The following is a 17,290-nucleotide window of genomic DNA, read 5'->3' as shown; positions in this document are numbered from 1 at the left end:
AAAGTGGGGTTGCTGGATCAAGTGTATGGCACATTTTAAATACTACCAGATACTGACACTTTGCTTTCTAAAAAGGTACAGCAATTTGCTTCCACCAGCAGTCTTGGGAGAATCCTAGTTGCTTCCCCTCTAATCTTACTTCATGTTCTTACTTTCTAGGCATTTAAAGTAAACTGACTTTTAACCTATCCTTTAAAGAATTGTATAACAATGGCCAAAAAGCATATGAAAGGATGCTCAACATCAGTAATCACTGGGGAAATACAAGTCAAAACCACAAGGAGGTAGCTGCTCTTTAACAAATGGTTTCCATGCTCTGTGAGAGTGTGGGGGTGACCCTGTTGGAACTAGAGGTCATTCAACATTTAACTCTATGTGTGCCTCTCCAAGATAAGAGGTATTCCATGTTTTATTGAATATTTACTTATGTGAACCTGTGACACAGGGATTCTCTACTCCAGTGAATAAAGGTGGCAAGGTAGGAATGTGAGATTTAAAATACGGCTGTGTTTTATATTACACAATTTAATAATTTAATTCTAATAATATAGAATGCTGGAATGCCAACTCTATGGAAGTCCGAATGGAGTAAGCAGTCAGCAAATTGTTCATGTTTTCCCCTGCAAAACACCTATGTAGATGTAAGAAAGTGTCTTTCACTATTTAGGATATATATATCAGTGTGACATACATGGATAACATGGCTATCTTTTTTTTCTATGTTTTTTTCTGAAAAGAAAACATTTATACATTTGCAGAATAGTGTAATAAGATTTCATAAATGCAAAGATAAAATGTGTTATCATTTATCTTGGATTATAATATCTGTGGTTTAATTGCCTTGTGAAATGTCCAAAACAAGAACAATTATATATTTTTCTTACACCACATACACCATGAAACATTTAACAAGTACTTCTTTTAGACCATTCAAAAGATTAGGAAGGAAGAAAATTGTCTATTCAGTATTAGATAAAACCATTAAGATGTGAATATATATGATGTAAAGAGGAAAGATAAAGGAAACTAGAACTGGCAAGGAAAGAGAGAGAGAGAGGGAGGGAAAGGGAGAGAGAGAGGGAGACTACCTCACATGTGTTAGGATGGCTATTATAAAAAAAAAAACAACAACAGAAAATAGTAAGCATTGGAAAGGATGTGGAGAAATAGGAACCCTGTATGCTGTTGGTGGGAATGTAAATTGGTATAACCACTATGGAAAACAGTGGTAGTTCCTCAAAAAATTAAAAGTGGAATTACCATGTGATTCAATAATTCCACTTCTGGGTATATATCCAAAAGATTTGAAAGCATGATCTTTCAGAGGTATTTGCACACTTATGTTCATAGCAGCATAATTCATGATAGCTAAGAAATAGCAGCAACTCAAATGTCCAACCACAGATGAAAGGATAAACAAAATGCAGTATACACATACAATGGAATATTACTCAGCCTTAAAAAGAAAGTTCGTTCTGACACATGCTACCACGTGGATGAACCTTGAGGACATTATGCTAAGTGAAATAAGCCTGCCACAAAAAGAAGACAAATACTGTATGACTCTGTTTATATAAGGTAATTAGGGTAGTCTAATTCATGGAAACAAAGTAGAATTGTAGCTGACAGGGGTTGGGGGAGGGAGAAATAGGGAGTTGTTTAATGGGTTTAGAATTTCAGTTTTGCAAGGTGAAAAGAGTTCTAGATATTGATTGCACAACAGTGGGAATATAGTTAACACTATATATCTGCATGTTTAGAAATGGGTAAGATAGTCAATATTATGTTATGCGGTTTTTTTTCTTTTAATTTAATTAATTAATTTACTTTTGGCTGCGTTGGGTCTTTGTTGCTGCGCGCGGGCTTTCTCTAGTTGCAGTGAGCGGGGGCTGCTCTTCATTGCGGCGTGTGGGCTTCTCATTGCGGTGGCTTCTCTTGTTGCGGAGCACGGGCTTCAGTAGCTGTGGCACGCGGGCTCAGTAGTTTTGGCTCACAGGCTCTAGAATGTAGGCTCAGTAGTTGTGGCGCACGGGCTTAGTTGCTCCGCAGCATGTGGGATCTTCCTGGACCAGGGCTCGAACCTGTGTCCCCTGCATTGGCAGGCAATTCTTAACCACTGCACCACCAGGGAAGCCCCTATGCGTTTTTTTTTTTTTTTTAACTACAATTTTAAAAAACCGTGAAAAGGTAAAAAAGGTTATGGAAAAAAATATATAATAGGTACCATTCTGTCATTGAACTCCCATTTTGTGATAGGCATTGGCGCTTTCTGTATATTATCCTACTTAATCTTTATAATGACCGCACAATAGCTATTGAATCAACGCTTGTTAGAGGATAATGGGGCCACGCTATTTTAGAATAAGTGAACCAGCACAGAGCACATTACAGTATTTTATCGGCGGGTCCTGACACCTAGTGGCGGTTGGTACCTGTAACACAAGACCCTTCAGAGTAGGCAGGCTAAATCAAGGGTCACATTTAGTGAAGTCCCTTCCAGAATTTAATGAGAACTGACTGTAAGAGTTTCAGTTTGGCAAGAAATAGACACATTTATATTGAACCAGGTTTAAGGTGATTCACACAGCAGTGACTACATGTTTAGAGACCAGTAATAGAAACACTTACCATTGGGAATGCTGGAACACTGTGCTTGAAGAGAGATTATTATACTGCAGTCATGCCTTTGATGATGTGACCTTCACCAAACACTTTTTTTTTTTTTACCCTTCTTCACAATGTTAGATATTTTCTCGATTTCATTTTCTTTTGCATAGTCATTTCTGTTTCTTTCCCCCTTTCTAACCATTCATTCATATGCCTGTCTACTTTGTCTTGTAAAACATCTGGCAGAACTGGTGGGCGGACTACTGACAGCTGAGAGGCTGGACTAAAAGGAAGGAAGCAAAGTGTAGCAAATCCATTCGAGATGAATCTTCAGATCAGTTAAATTAGCCTCAAAGGAAATTGATGGCTTTAAAGGCTGAATGTGTTAATTGGAAAAAGGTTTTAATCCTGCTAATTTAAACCAGGATTGAAGATGAAAGGTCCTAGACCCACAAATTATTTGCTAGGAGTTTCGCTATGTTTTTACAGTGTTCATGCCCCTTAGTCTATTTCAAAGAGTGGTGAACAAAACCAGAAGCTTTTCTGTTTAACTTAGCATGAAAGGAATGGGGCTCCTAAGGTTGGTGCATGCCCTTCCCGGTATTAATGAATGGAATCTCAGACTCTTCTGTTCTCTCTAGGCACTTGGCAGACAGAAATGCTGAGCTTGAGCGAGTGAGCAGAATCTACCAAAACTTACAGGATGACTGGGAAAGGAGTGCTGTCATGAAGAAGCAGCGGGACCTGGAGGAGAAGGCTTTCGAGCGGTAGTACCTGATTGCACCTGAAGTTTTGTTCGCAGAGAAAATCCCCTCTGCATCTTGTTAGTTTCCTCTAATCCTGGGATGGCAGATAGGTTTTAAGTGTCAGCTTCAGTTTATTAGGGGTGGCTGCCTAGAGACCTTTGTGAGAGAAGAATTCTGGGTTCAGTGGGAAATACTGCTATGATGTGTTAGAAATGTCTGTTGTGGACATGGGATGGAGAATGCTGTGTTGCACGTTATATATTTGCCATCTCTGCCCTAATGTTTGCCTCTGTGTAGAAGCTTTATTTTCACTTTGTGGAGGCTAGGGAGGCCTGGGGGTGTGGGGGGAGGAGGGTGGGAATTCTCTTTGGAGATAATTAGTTGGAAATAGGAAGAAAGTGTTTCTGTCTGAACACATCTAAGGCTTATGGGATGGTCTTGTAAGAGCAGAGTCAAGGGGTTGTGGGTAAGATTGGCAATTGGAAAAGTGAGATGCCCAACCAAGAACGTCTTCCTGACATGTATTATATCCATGCTCACTTTCCCCAGCTATCTATTTACAATCTAGAGTTGGGGAATCCAGATGTTTTGGAGAATTAACACTAACTTTGGAGAGGCAGCTAATCTTTTTGCCTTACTTTTCTTATTTCTAAGATGGGGAAAGTAAACATTTGCCTGGCTTGGCTAACACAGGAGTTTGGGGGATCAAATAAAGAGTTGGAAAATTATTACACTTTAAAAAATTAAAATACTTTACAAATGGAAGGTATGATTTCATAGAATGTTGAAAACTTGAAGAAACAAAGTCTATGCAATCAAATGTTATTAAAACCTGAATATACCAAAATAATATTTAAATTGCCAATTATCAATGAATTTTTATCATAAAAAAATTGTTATAGTGGATCTTGATCTGAAACTCTCTTTTTCCTTTTAAATTTTAAGGCATTTCTCACCTCTCTTTCTAATGGGTAGAACCCATATTTTGTGACAATGAAAGTATGACAGATGATGTGGAAAATAAGTTCCAAAGGAGAAGTGAGGTTGTTTGGCCTAGGGAAGAGGAAGGAAAAGGGGAATTGGGTGTTTCAAGCCATTTTCTCAGTGTTGTGGGAAAGCAGGTAGAAGGCAATGAGATTAGTGTCAGGGAGATTTTAGTTGGATTTTGGAAGAAGGCTTGGCTAACATGGTGATAAAGGGTAGAGGAGACACGACATAACCTTGAGTGGCAGGATAGCCCAGGTGCTCCATGGACACGGCAGAGCAGACCTCTCACCTGAAGACCTAGGCCAAGTTGTGGGCAGGGACTCAAGTGGACAGCACGTAGGAAGGAGGAATTGGTTGGCGTTAAAAAGAAAACAAAGCAGAAGCAAAAACAAGGTTCACATGTATGCAGTTAGTTCATGATACTCGGTCCCATCGCCAAGGCAAGCCAGGTAGGTCTTCCCCTGCCTACTGCCAAGATTGTCCTTTTTCTTTCTTTTTTTTTAAATTTAATTTTATTTTTATTTTCTTTATACAGCAGGTTCTTATTAGTTATCTATTTTATACATATTAGTGTATATATGTCAATCCCAGTCTCCCAAGATTGTCCTTTTTCCTTTGAAGGCTGTCATCGATGCTTCTTTTTACAGAATCCCACTGTGTAGAAATTTTGATAATGTAGGGGAACACATCAAGGACTGTGCACATCCTGCACAATCAGGAAAAACTGTTGAAGTGGAAACCCAGTCACTGTCATCCCTTCATCTCTGCTTCTAGCTGCTTTAGCCCTCTTTTTCTACGTCTTCACTTCCTCTCCTGCCCTTAACTCTCCAGAGGCCTCTGGCCCCCTGGGACTTTCCATTGAAGTCTACGCTTCATTGTCTGCTGGGGTGTTAACTTAACCAGCAGCTTAATGGCTTGATCTCCCTCTCAAATGCTGTCTCCCGGGGAAGCCTGACAGGTAAAGGCGCATCCATGGGACAAAGCCGCAAATACTGAGGCTTTGGAGTCACCATCCCATTCACGCTGACTGAGTGACCTTGGGCAAGTCCTGTGTTCTCTGAGGGTTTAGGTGGGTGTGGGGAGAGGGCTGGGCTCAGACTGTTGTGAAGGCACCACGCAGAGCCTTTTATTCACTAGGGAAGGAGGAGAAGCAGGAGATGCCCTGCCTGGGGCAAGCAGCAGGTAGCAGTGTGGAGGGGAGAGACTGCAGGCGGGAAATCACAGGTGGGCCGTAAGCTCCTGGAGGGCAGGGACCAGGTGTGACTTTTCTTTTGTATTCCTTCCATTGCACCGGCTTCCAGGCGAGGCACCCACTAAGGACTCGGGGACGCCAGCGAATGACCCCTTTTTCTGCCTCTCCACAGGGCCTCCAGCAAGCTCTTCCTCCTGGACCAGTGTGAGAAGTATCGGCGCTGCAAGCAGTGCCAGAGGCGACCCTCCAACGTGGGCAAGAGCAACCTGTGGCCCCTGAACAAGTACATGCACGGCTCCCGGCTGTTTGTATAAAACCCAACATCTGGGCCTGCCTTTCCTAGGGAAAGTTTTCCTTTTTTAAACGTGCAAGGGTGATGGTGAAACTACATATTTGTACTTCAGAGGAAACAAAAATTATTGTGCCATTTTGGTGCTTTCAGGGGTAGAGGGAATTCCTATGGACAGGTTCTCCCCACCTGTCCTCCTCCCATCCCACCCCAGACAACCCTGCCGCAGTCAGGGCTGGGAGTCGCACCCAGCTTCATTCTGGCTGAGGGGGTATTGCTGACCCAGCCCTGCCACTGCCTCTGTGACTTTGTCTAAGAAACTTCATCTTTTCCTCACCTATAATGAAATGTCATAATAAATACTTTCTACGTGTTTGGGCATAACGATTCATAGTGGTGACTTTTTCCTCGATTTTCCTTGATTTTTCTGGGGCTGGGGATGTGTGACCCTCCCAAAGGTAGGTTAGGCCATTTGCCTCCAGTGGCCAGTGCAATGCTTCTTGAATTTTCTAGCTGATAACACACCCGGGACTTGTTGGGACCTCAGGGAATAGTTTTCCCTTGGTGATCTTCCGGCCAACCATTCCGCCATCCAGGCATTTCTGCACCACGATCGATTGTAGGTTTGTTGTGTCCTGTGAGGGGAGTCTGGCTGCCTTGCCAGGGTCCATCTTCTTCTCTCATTGCTTCCCTGGCATCCATTCTTAAGCTGTATGTGCGGTGGAAGAGGAATAGCTTCCTGCTGAGGGACTGATTTTCAGTTTAGGTATATGTGTTCTCAACCACAACTTGCTTCATTTGCCTTCACCCTTTGTCTTTCCTCTCCCTGCCCTGCCCTACCGCCTCAGGTGCAACAATTAACAAAGCAGAGTGATGTCTAGATTTCCGAGATATAAAAGCTGGGCAGAAAGTCCCTTAGACACTTTTCTTTCTGCCTGCCACATCGAGACATTGTTTTGCCCTAGTCCAGGTACAAAATAGGAATGTTTTGAGCCCTGAATGGTTAAGGGGAAAGTAGTCTACTCAAGTTGATATTGGGCAAATTTTGTTGCTAATGTTATCTTTTTCTATGGAAACAAGTATGCTCTTTGGTGACTGGAATTGTCTGGAACCTTCCCCCACCACTCCCTACATTACTACTTCCTTCCATTTCCTCAGAAGATCCCTCCATGCAGGTCCCATCCCCACCAAGCAATATTTAAAACAATAGCCTTTCCCCAGGACTGCTTGACTTGCTTGAAATTCATCCCTGCTACATCCTTGGAGTATTTCTCTGTCTCTAATATATAATAAATCACTATAATAGTATTGTATGAATATTTTTTAAAAATATAGACTGCCTTGTCAAAGAAAAAAAAGACTTTAGGCAATTTTGATATGTTTAGGTGGTGAAAAGATCTAACTTCATAGACATTTTTACCATAGGAACTGACCTTATAATTTATTACCATGGGTAGCAGTACTGACTCTTACTGTGTGCCAGGCACCAAGCTAGTGACCTGGAGATTAAGACCTCATCAGTCCCTGCCTGCCTTCAGAGCATTCACCATGTAGTGCAGAGGGGAGATGTGACTAGAAAATCTCCCTGTAACAAGGTAGATACCTGATAGCGCTTTGCATTTCTTGCTATGGAAGAGTAAGGTGGAGTCCTTGCAGTCAGGTTAGCCTGACAGGGAAAGCTTTTGGAAAAGATGAGGCCTAAGCTGAGTTTTTAAGGAGAAATAGGAAATAGCTAGGTGAAGAGTGACAAGGGGTCGTGGCAACAGATGTCAAGGCCCTGTGCTCGGACTTCCCCAGCGGTCCAGTGGTTAAGATGCCATGCTTCCACTGCAGAGGGCCTGGGTTCGATCCCTGGTTGTGGAACTAAGATTCCCGCATGCCGTGCAGCCAGAAAAAAAAAAAAAAAAGCCCTGTGCTCCTGTCTATTGACGCTAAGATGGAGACATGGTTATGTGAGTTAGGTTATAAAACCTAATTTTAAAAAATCATTCAACCATTTTAAGAATCAAATTTTATTACAGTCTTTCATTAAAACAGTTGATTTCATACAATAAAGAATGCAGTCTTTTTTTTTTTTTTTGAGCAAGTCTTCCTAATTTGATATCTTTTTCACTGATCTTAACTGCTAATATTGTTTTAGCTCAAACTTGTTATGAGGCCAGACTCAAATTAGAATGTCTTTTTCTAAATCACTTTGAATTACTATCAGCAAGCTCTGTCGTTTCTGGAACTACGGCACTGCCAGACCAGCTTAATGTATCAAAGGATTCCCAGTTTCAGTGGTTTTTAATGTTTTGGACAGTCATGGACTCTTTTGAGAATCTGATGGAAAATACGGACTCTTTCCTAAAAGTATGCACATTTTCATATACAATATTTTGCATGTAATTAGTGTTTTCCTAGATCACCTGGACCACAGGTTAAGAACTCCTGCTCTAGATGGCTTTCCTTCAATGTTATAACAAGCTCAGGTTATCAAAAGTGAGCAAAGTGAAGGACTTTTTGCTTTTGAAAATGCCCTTTCAGTTCTAGAGAACTATGTCCACTTTTGCCTTCCTTTTTGATTCTTCATAAAAATAGTGAGATGAGAATTGGAATGGCTGTTAGAAAGCACATACTCCAGTAGTTTTCAAAACTTTTTGAGTAAGACTCAGTAAAGGAAATACATTTCATACTGAAACACAGGACCTATGCCCACACGTGTAATTGAGACAAAAGTTTTACAGGGTTATAGTTACCCATCAGCAATGCATTTGGATAATTTCTATTTTATTTCATAAAATAATTTCTGATTAGACTGAACAAAATTGATTTAACAATCTACTAGTGTAAATAGATAATTTTCAGTTTGATAAACACAGTTTTAACCTAATTCTTCTCTCTCACAGTACTTCATAGTTTGCTGGAATTCATTAGTGGTTAAGATAGTATTATAATGCTATTCGACCAGGGGATTGAGGAATGTTTAGGCCCGATCTTTTCGTAACCAGACCGTCTTGTTCTGAGGTACCCCAAGAAACTAAGGTAACTATTTGCCCCACCTTGTTAAAATCCGCTGGAGAATGTTGATCTTTTATTTATTTATTTATTTATTTATTTATTTATTTAAGTATTTATTTAGAGCAAGCAAAATCTTGACGTTCAGGATGCAAGTGCTATCTCACCTTCTGTGGGTAGTAGTTGTGATGTCAGTTCAATTCTCAAAGTCTGTGTTTCTTTGGATCTGTTTTTCATGTGTGCCGCTTGGGAGTAAACCTGAGACTTGTAGTGATTCGTACACAGAATTAGGGGATCTCTTTCTCCAGCTTTCTCCTCTCTGGAATTCCTTTCACATTCTCCAGTCTCTTATTCCCAGTCGTCTGGCTTTAAAGCCAGAGTTTTTCTTGGAGTTTTAGCTCCCTTCACTCTCTCAAAGGGGAGCTAGTGGATGACAAGACAGAAACAAATAACAGAGATTCCTCCCACACTCTTCTGACCAGGGGGGTTCCTTTCCCTGCTTCCTCTGGCCAGGAAGACAGGACCTCTCAGCGTCTTGAGAATCTGATGGAAAATATGGTGCTTGAATGCCACCACCACTGCTATTCCTGCTGCCACTGTGCAGCTTTGTGACTGCAGTTGGTCTTGGGGCATACCAGGGAGGGGGAGAAAAGGGAAAAAAGGGCTTTCCCTTTATACTCTAGCTCATACGGAACCCTTTTCCTGCTTCTCTGGCTAGAAAGAGGGGGTTTCTCTTGAGTTTAGGCTTTCTGTGTCGTTCTGGATCTTAGGTTGCCCTCAGGTCAAACCAGAAGAGGAATAAATTCACCAGTAAATTCGTTACTATGCCAGTCATTCTTCAGGTTTTGATTTACTTATACAATCCCCCTGTAAGTGTTTCCTTTTCAGAGTCCTCAGGTAGTTGCTTTTTATAATCTGTTCAGTTACATCAGTTGAAGAGAAATGCTGTAGTGCCCTTACTCCATCTTGGCCAGCACCAGAAGCATTTTATTTTGGTTTTGAGTCTTTATTTTTCTTCATTTCCCCTTTTCCCCAAATCAGGTGGTACCTCAGTCCTTTCATTTATATTTTATTAGTTAGGATAGCACTTTAACAGAGATCAAATACTAGTAGCTTAACCAAGACAGAAGTGCCTTTTTCTCTCAAGAAACAGTCTAGAAGTACATAGACCCAGACAGTAGGGTGGCTCTACTAGCTTCTCCTGTGGTTTCCACCACTGGGTCAAGGCAACGGCTCCAGGTATCATCTCCTAAGTAGCAAGTAGGAAGAAAAGGGCAGGGGAGCAAGTGTGCTTTTTTTTTTTTTTTTTTTAAGTAGTATAACCTGGAAGTGGTACCATTATTTCTGTCCACGTCCCATTGGCCAAAATTTAATCACATGGCCACACCATGCTGCAAGGGAGCTTGGGGAATGAAGTCTCTAGCTTGGTGGCCGTGTGTGTAGTGAAATACTCAGGGAATGCTGGTACTAAATATGAGGGAAATGGATGGTAGTGGACAACTGCCAGTCTGCCATATCCTGAAATTTTGGGGGGAAGAATCTACAAAATACCTAACAATGCTAGCTAAGATATTTTTTAAAATCTTAAAAAAATGTAAAGCTGCAAAAAAAGTCTCTAGAGGCAAACACAAAGTGGGAATTCAGAGAAGCAAGCATCAGCCAATTACCTATGATCAAAGCCTTTTAAATTAATGCTAGAGATAAATTTTTATTTTTGAAATAATTTCAAACTTACAGGGAAGATAAAAGAATGGTAAAAATATCACCTCCCCCATCCCCAGAACTAAGTAAGAGCAAGTTGCTGACATATGCCCTATCACTTCTGAATACTTTAGAGCATAATGCCTTACAAATAAGGATATTCTCCCATAAAACCACAATATAACCACCAAAATCAGAAAATTAACACTCATTTACCATACAATCCAAGAACTCAATTAAAATTTTGCCAGTTGTCCCAGTAATGTCCTTTTAAGCAAAAAGATCCAATCTATGATCATGTGTAACATTTAGCTGATATTATTTTCTAATCTCCTTCAATGTGGAACAGTCCTCAGCCTTTACTTGATTTTCATGGCTGACACTTTTGAAGATTTCAGTCCTTCCATCTGGATGTGTGATTTTCCATCATGATAAAATTCCAGTAATGTATTTTTTTTTTCAGGAATATCACAGATGTGATGCTAGGTTCCTTGCACTCCATTATATCAGGTGGTACGCAGTTCAGTCTGTCCCATTACTGGTCACGATAACTTTGATCATTTGATTAAGTGATGCTTGCCAGGTTTACCACTATCAAGTTGTTTTTTTTCTTTTGTAACTAATTGGCATTTCATGGTAGGTATTTTGAAAGTAATATCCCATTCCTCATCGAGTTTCATCCACTAGTTTTAGCATCTATTGATGTTTCTTTGCTAAATGCATAATTATGATGATGATTGCTAAATGTAGACTTTTCTAATTTCACCATTGCTGCTACTTTATTAGCTGGCATTCTACTATAAGGCAAAGTGTCTTCTTCTCCCTATTTATTTATTTATAGCAGTATAGACTTATTATTTATTTACTTACTTATTCAATGACTAATAATCCAGTCCTATCATTGATATAAAAATCGTGATCAGTGGGAGCTCTTTAAGCTGGCTTCTATGTTTTTTGTTTTGTTTTAAATAATTAAAAAAAAAAAACTTAGAATGGTTTTAGAGAGTTCCTTGTGCACTCCTCACCCAGTTTCCCCCATTGTTAACATCTGTTTCTATGATACATCTTTCATAACTAAGGAATCAACATTGGTAGTTTACCATTAATTAAACTTCACACTTTATTCAGGTTTCACTTGTTTTACCCTAATGTCCTTTTGCTGTTCCAAGATCCCATCTAGGATACCGTATTTCATTTAGTTGTCAGGTTTCTTTAGCCTCCTTTGGTCTGTGCTCTTTTTGGTCTATGTCCTTTTGTCATATTTCTATCGTTTTTTGAACACTTCCATAACTTTGTCATATTAAGATGTTCCAGGCTACTCATATTTTTTTCTGCCCTACCTCTGGAATCAGCCATTTCCCCAAGGAGATTTTTTTTTTTAACATCTTTATTGGAGTATAATTGCTTTACAATGGTGTGTTAGTTTCTGCTTTATAACAAAGTGAATCAGTTATACATATACATATATCCCCATATCTTTTCCCTCTTGTGCCCAAGGAGACTTTTTTAATGGAGAATGGTATTAACAAACCATGATCTGAGTGCTATTGTTCTCATCTTTGCTATTGGGTTGTCATTGCTTCAGGTCCTCTCTGCTCTCTGTAGATAAAGCTGAGGAATTTACACACACACACACACACTCATACTCATCTATATTTCTATATCTATATATTGAAATGATGACTTCACAGAGATACAACCAATTCCAACCCAAACTCCTACAACTAATTGTACATTTTTTCCCTTTCCATATTTGTAACTCCTGTCTGACAGTGAGGTGCCTGATTCCCATTATTCTCAATGTATTACTGGATAAACTCTTATGTAATCTTACTGGATAAACCCTTATGTAATCTCTGATCACCACTGCTGTCCCTCTATGTACGTGTCCTCTGCACCCTGCTTGGGCTCTGACAGCTGGTACTAGGCTGCAACTACCACCCCCCCCCCCTTGCTTGAATGTCCTCCTCACCCTCTCCCCCAACTCCAGTATCTTCTGTATCCGCACCTACTGCACAGACAACTACCTTGCTCCCCTCCATGTAGTGGACTGAGTTATTAAAGAAGAAATGAAGGATGGAAGAAAGAAGAGCAAAGAAGGAAGGAAGAGGAAAAAAGGAAGAAATAGGGCTTTATTGTTATGGGCCAAGTATAGGCCAGGAAACAAAGCCTAGACATTTTAGAAAATTCTAAAGCTGTTAGAAAGGAAACCTGAAGACAAGGAATATCTTCAAAGGGCTGAGAAAATAAATGTCAATGTAGAATTGTGTACTCAGTGGAACTATTAGAAATGAAAGCAAAATAAAAGAATTTCAGGAAAAAAAGTTTATTAAAAGAAAAGAAAAAGCAAAAAAGTCTACCGACAATAAAATGTATTTTTCAATAGAGAGAATGCATATATTCAAGATTATATAAAATATCAAAGTTGATCATGTAATAGGAACTAAAGGAACCTCCAAAAGATGCTTAGATAAGGGAGAATAATCTTAGAAGAAAGAGTTGAGATGCAAGAAGAAATAGCGAGCAAAGAAATTGCTGACATATTGGGCAAATTTAAACAAACACTGATTTTTATAAACAGTGTAATTTGTGGGGTTAAAAAATACTTGACAACATTAATAGTTAAAGCATGTTGAGTTCCTTCAAGAGGTGGGAAAAGATTTTTAAAAAAATTTATTTGGCTGCGTTGGGTCTTAGTTGCAGCATGCGGGATCTTCGTTGTGGCATGTGGGCTCTTCATTGAGGCATGTAGGCTTCTCGCTAGTTGTGGCGAGCTGCCCTAGAGCATGCGGGCTCAGTAGTTGTGGCATGTGGGACTCTCTAGTTCTGGTGCCTGGGCTCTACAGCACGTGGGCTCAGTAGTTGCAGTGCGTGGGCTCTAGAGTGCGCAGGCTTAGTTGCCCCACGGCACGTGGGATCTTAGTTCCCCGACCAGGGATTGAACCCATGTCCTCTGCGTTGGGAGGTGGATTCTTAACCACTGGACCACCAGGGAAGTCCCGGGAAAAGATTTTGAATGTTTGAATTTTTCTAAGCCATTTAAGTACTGAAAGTATAGAAATAAGGTATATAATAAGACATACATATTAGAGAGAGACTCTAGATCCAGAATTCCAGAATTCCAATCTCAGCCCTGCCAATCACTAGCCATGTGACCTTGGGCAAATAACTTTTCTGTGCCCAGGGTTTAAAAGTTTTTTTCATCAGAACAATGGAAATAATACTAGTATCTAATTCATAGGGTTGTTGTATCAAATGAAATTATGTAAACCTATTTAGATTTAGAACAGTGTCTAAACTATAATAACTGCTAAGAAGTTTTAACCACAATTACAAATTTCCAAAACAGTGGAAGGAAAATATGGATTTAGGGGAGGAAAAATCTTAGTCCAAAAGAAACCAAAAGATAAAAAAAGAAATATAGACATAGGTCAACTAGCACAAAATATGAGCAAAAACAGATGCAGAGATAGCAATAACATTGTAATATAAAATAATAAGACAATATAATGTAATAAAATAATGTAAATGGACGAAGTTCTTCAGTAAAGACAAAGTTGGTCAGACCGAATTGAAAAAAAGCCTAGCAATATGACACGTCTAAAACACGAAGCCGGTGGAGGAAGACATAGCAGAGTCAATGGGCGGGATTCTTCCACTACCTTCCCTTTCCCGACCGTTTTGGCCCCACTCCGTCTCTCTTCAGCCTCTTCCAGGCTTTGTCCCCCACCATTCCCATCCTCAAGTACGTCCTCAGACTCTTTCCTCCCCAGCAGGAGGCGGGGACGCGAGAAGGCTCAAGCCGCAGCCCTTCTCCTTACGCCAACCACCTCACTCCCCGCGGCGGCCGTGGTGACGTCTGCGAGGGGCGGGCCCCACTCCCTTGCTCTCAGGTTCTTGACCCGCCCCGCCGCGATTGGCGAAGAGGAACGCACGTCACGCCGGCTATAAAAGGCAGGGCTTGTGACGCAAGAGAGCTTCGGCGCTCGCCGATTGGCTCTCCCGAGGCCGGCGCTCGGTAGAGGTCGGAGCGCCGTCGCAGCCGCCGCTCCGCGACGATCACTACAGCTCCCTTCTCAGCAGCTGACGCCACCGCCGCCTGTGCCACGGAACCGGCTGTATGATTAGGCCACAGTCTTTAATGAGTAAGCTAACTCCTTCCTGTGGTGTTCTTGGTCACGCATTTATGGAGTATCTGAAGGGCCCCGGAGAGTACTGCCAGGCACAGCACGACCTTTATGAGGACAAGTGAACTGTAGAAATTCATTGCTACTCCACCAGGAAGCCCCCATAGGCGCGGTCATCCTGGACACAGAAGTGTGGGATTGAAATCATGAGAGCATTTTACAAGAATTACGACCTGGATGGGGTAAACCTCTGTGCTCTTTCTTTCCATTGACTCAGTATTACTGAACTGAAGGATGGCTTCTTGTTAGGAGGTTCATTTCATTTCGTGTTACTCCCAATTGCATATCCAGAGCATTGAGAATTTCGAGTGGGGCATATTGGAGTAGATTTCAGTTTCTTTACATCATTTCTGCATTCAAAAGTTTAATTTTTTTTTTCGTAACCGTATCGAGTTTTTTTTGTTGTTTTTTTTAAAAACTAAATTAACATGGCTCCACTGAACGGCCCAGCCCCTGTGGAGGTCACATACAGGAACATGAGATTTCTTATTACACACAATCCAACCAGTGCAACCTTAAACAAATTTATAGAGGACCTTAAGAAATACGGAGTTACCACAACAGTAAGAGTATGTGAAGCAACTTATGACACTGCTGTTGTGGAGAAAGAAGTTATCCAGGTTCTGGATTGGCCCTTTGATGATGGTTCATCACCCTCTAACCAGATTGTTGATGACTGGTTAAGTCTTTTGAACATTAAATTTCATGAAGAACCTGGTTGTTGCATTGCTGTTCACTGTGTTGCAGGTCTTGGGAGAACTCCAGTGCTTGTTGCCCTGGCACTAATTGAAGGTGGAATGAAAAATGAAGATGCAGTACAGTTTATAAGACAAAAGCGGCGTGGAGCTTTTAACAGTAAGCAACTTTTGTATTTGGAGAAATACCGTTCTAAAATGCGGCTGCGCTTCAAAGACTCTAGTGGTCATAGAAACAACTGTTGCATTCAGTAAAACTTGGCTGCCTCATGCTGTTGCCTTGGAAGTCAAACTTGAGGCAGGACTTAATTTATCGTACATATTAGCCAACATAATAGGCTTAATGAATGACAAGTCTAACGAAGCTTCCATAGGAATACTGAAAAGCCACAAGCTTGACAGAATTGCAGCCTCTCTGTTTGGCTTACTACTATCCCCATGCCAGAAACAATATATAAGAAATTGAGAGATTAGGTGCCAAAATACTCAGCACAGTACTTGTATATTTTTAGTATCATACAGAATTAAAATCCTAGGAATTAGGAACAGCACTGTAAACCATATGTGGTTTATTCCTCCAGTCATCTCAAACATTGCAAGTAAGACCTATATGGTTATTTGCTCCTTTATGTTTACCACCCCACACGTGTACCAGTATACATCAGGTTTGTGTAACAAGTGATTTTGTTGAATTCTTTTTTTTTTTTTATGATTATTGTAATATATTTATTTTAAGTCTTCTTCTTACCTACCTTACTCAATTTTTTTTTAAACATCTTTATTGAAGTATAATTGCCTTACAATGGTGTGTTAGCTTCTGCTTTATAACAAAGTGAATCAGTTATACATATACAATATGTTCCCATTTCTCTTCCCTCTTGCATCTCCCTCCCTCCCACCCTCCCCATCCCACCCCTCTAGGTGGTCACAAAGCACCGAGCTGATCTCCCTGTGCTATGCGGCTGCTTCCCACTAGCTATCTATTTCACATTTGGTAGTGTATATATGTCCATGACACTCTCTTACCCTGTCACATCTCACCCCACCCCCCCCCCCTATCCTCAAGTCCATTCTCTAGTAGGTCTGTGTCTTTATTCCCGTCTTTCCCCTCGGTTCTTCCTGGCCTTTTTTTTTTTTTTTTTCCTTAGATTCCGTATATATGTGTTAGCATACTGTATTTGTTTTTCTCTTTCTGACTTACTTCACTCTGTATGACAGACTCTAACTCCATCCACCTCATTACAAATACCTCCATTTCATTTCTTTTTATGGCTGAGTAATATTCCATTGTATATATGTGCCACATCTTCTTTATCCATTCATCTGTCGATGGACATTTAGGTTGCTTCCATGTCCTGGCTATTGTAAATAGAACTGCAATGAACATTTTGGTACATGACTCTTTTTGACCTATGGTTTTCTCAGGGTATATGCCCAGTAGTGGGATTGCTGGGTCGTATGGTAGTTCTATTTGTAGTTTTTTAAGGAACCTCCATACTGTTCTCCATAGTGGCTGTATCAATTTACATTCCCACCAACAGTGCAAGAGTGTTCCCTTTCCTCCACACCCTCTCCAGCATTTATTGTTTCTAGATTTTTTGATGATGGCCATTCTGACCGGTGTGAGATGATATCTCATTGTAGTTTTGATTTGCATTTCTCTAATGATTAATGATGTTGAGCATTTTTTCATGTGTCTGTAGGCCATCTGTATATGTTCTTTGGAGAAATGTCTATTTAGGTCTTCTGCCCATTTTTGGATTGGGTTGTTTGTTTTTTTGTTATTGAGCTGCATGAGCTGCTTGTAAATCTTGGAGATTAATCCTTTGTCAGTTGCTTCATTTGCAAATATTTTCTCCCATTCTGATGGTTGTCTTTTGGTCTTGTTT

The 17,290-nt window shown here is 40.6% G+C and overlaps 2 protein-coding genes across 3 annotated transcripts in view; both read left to right on the top strand.

Moving 5' to 3' along the window:
• The window catches only part of CCDC81 (coiled-coil domain containing 81), a 35,842-nt gene extending 29,696 nt beyond the window's left edge, over nucleotides 1-6,146 (top strand). For both annotated transcript variants that reach the window (XM_036861240.1, XM_036861239.1), the window contains 2 exons: nucleotides 3,249-3,374; nucleotides 5,705-6,146. In XM_036861240.1, the coding sequence (XP_036717135.1) occupies nucleotides 3,249-3,374; nucleotides 5,705-5,846 (268 nt within the window). In that variant the 3' untranslated portion in view covers nucleotides 5,847-6,146. The remainder of the gene's footprint in view (nucleotides 1-3,248; nucleotides 3,375-5,704) is intronic.
• Nucleotides 6,147-14,895: 8,749 nt separating this feature from the next.
• LOC118900144 (protein tyrosine phosphatase type IVA 1-like) lies at nucleotides 14,896-15,756 on the top strand. The gene has a single exon (XM_036862410.1). It carries the CDS (start codon nucleotides 15,135-15,137, stop codon nucleotides 15,654-15,656), a length of 522 nt encoding a protein of 173 aa, XP_036718305.1. The 5' UTR covers nucleotides 14,896-15,134; the 3' UTR covers nucleotides 15,657-15,756.
• Nucleotides 15,757-17,290: the final 1,534 nt, after the last annotated feature.

Source organism: Balaenoptera musculus, chromosome 8, assembly GCF_009873245.2.
Source record: "Balaenoptera musculus isolate JJ_BM4_2016_0621 chromosome 8, mBalMus1.pri.v3, whole genome shotgun sequence".
Classification (NCBI taxonomy): Eukaryota; Metazoa; Chordata; class Mammalia; order Artiodactyla; family Balaenopteridae; genus Balaenoptera; species Balaenoptera musculus.
This window is presented reverse-complemented; position numbering and strand designations above follow the sequence as displayed.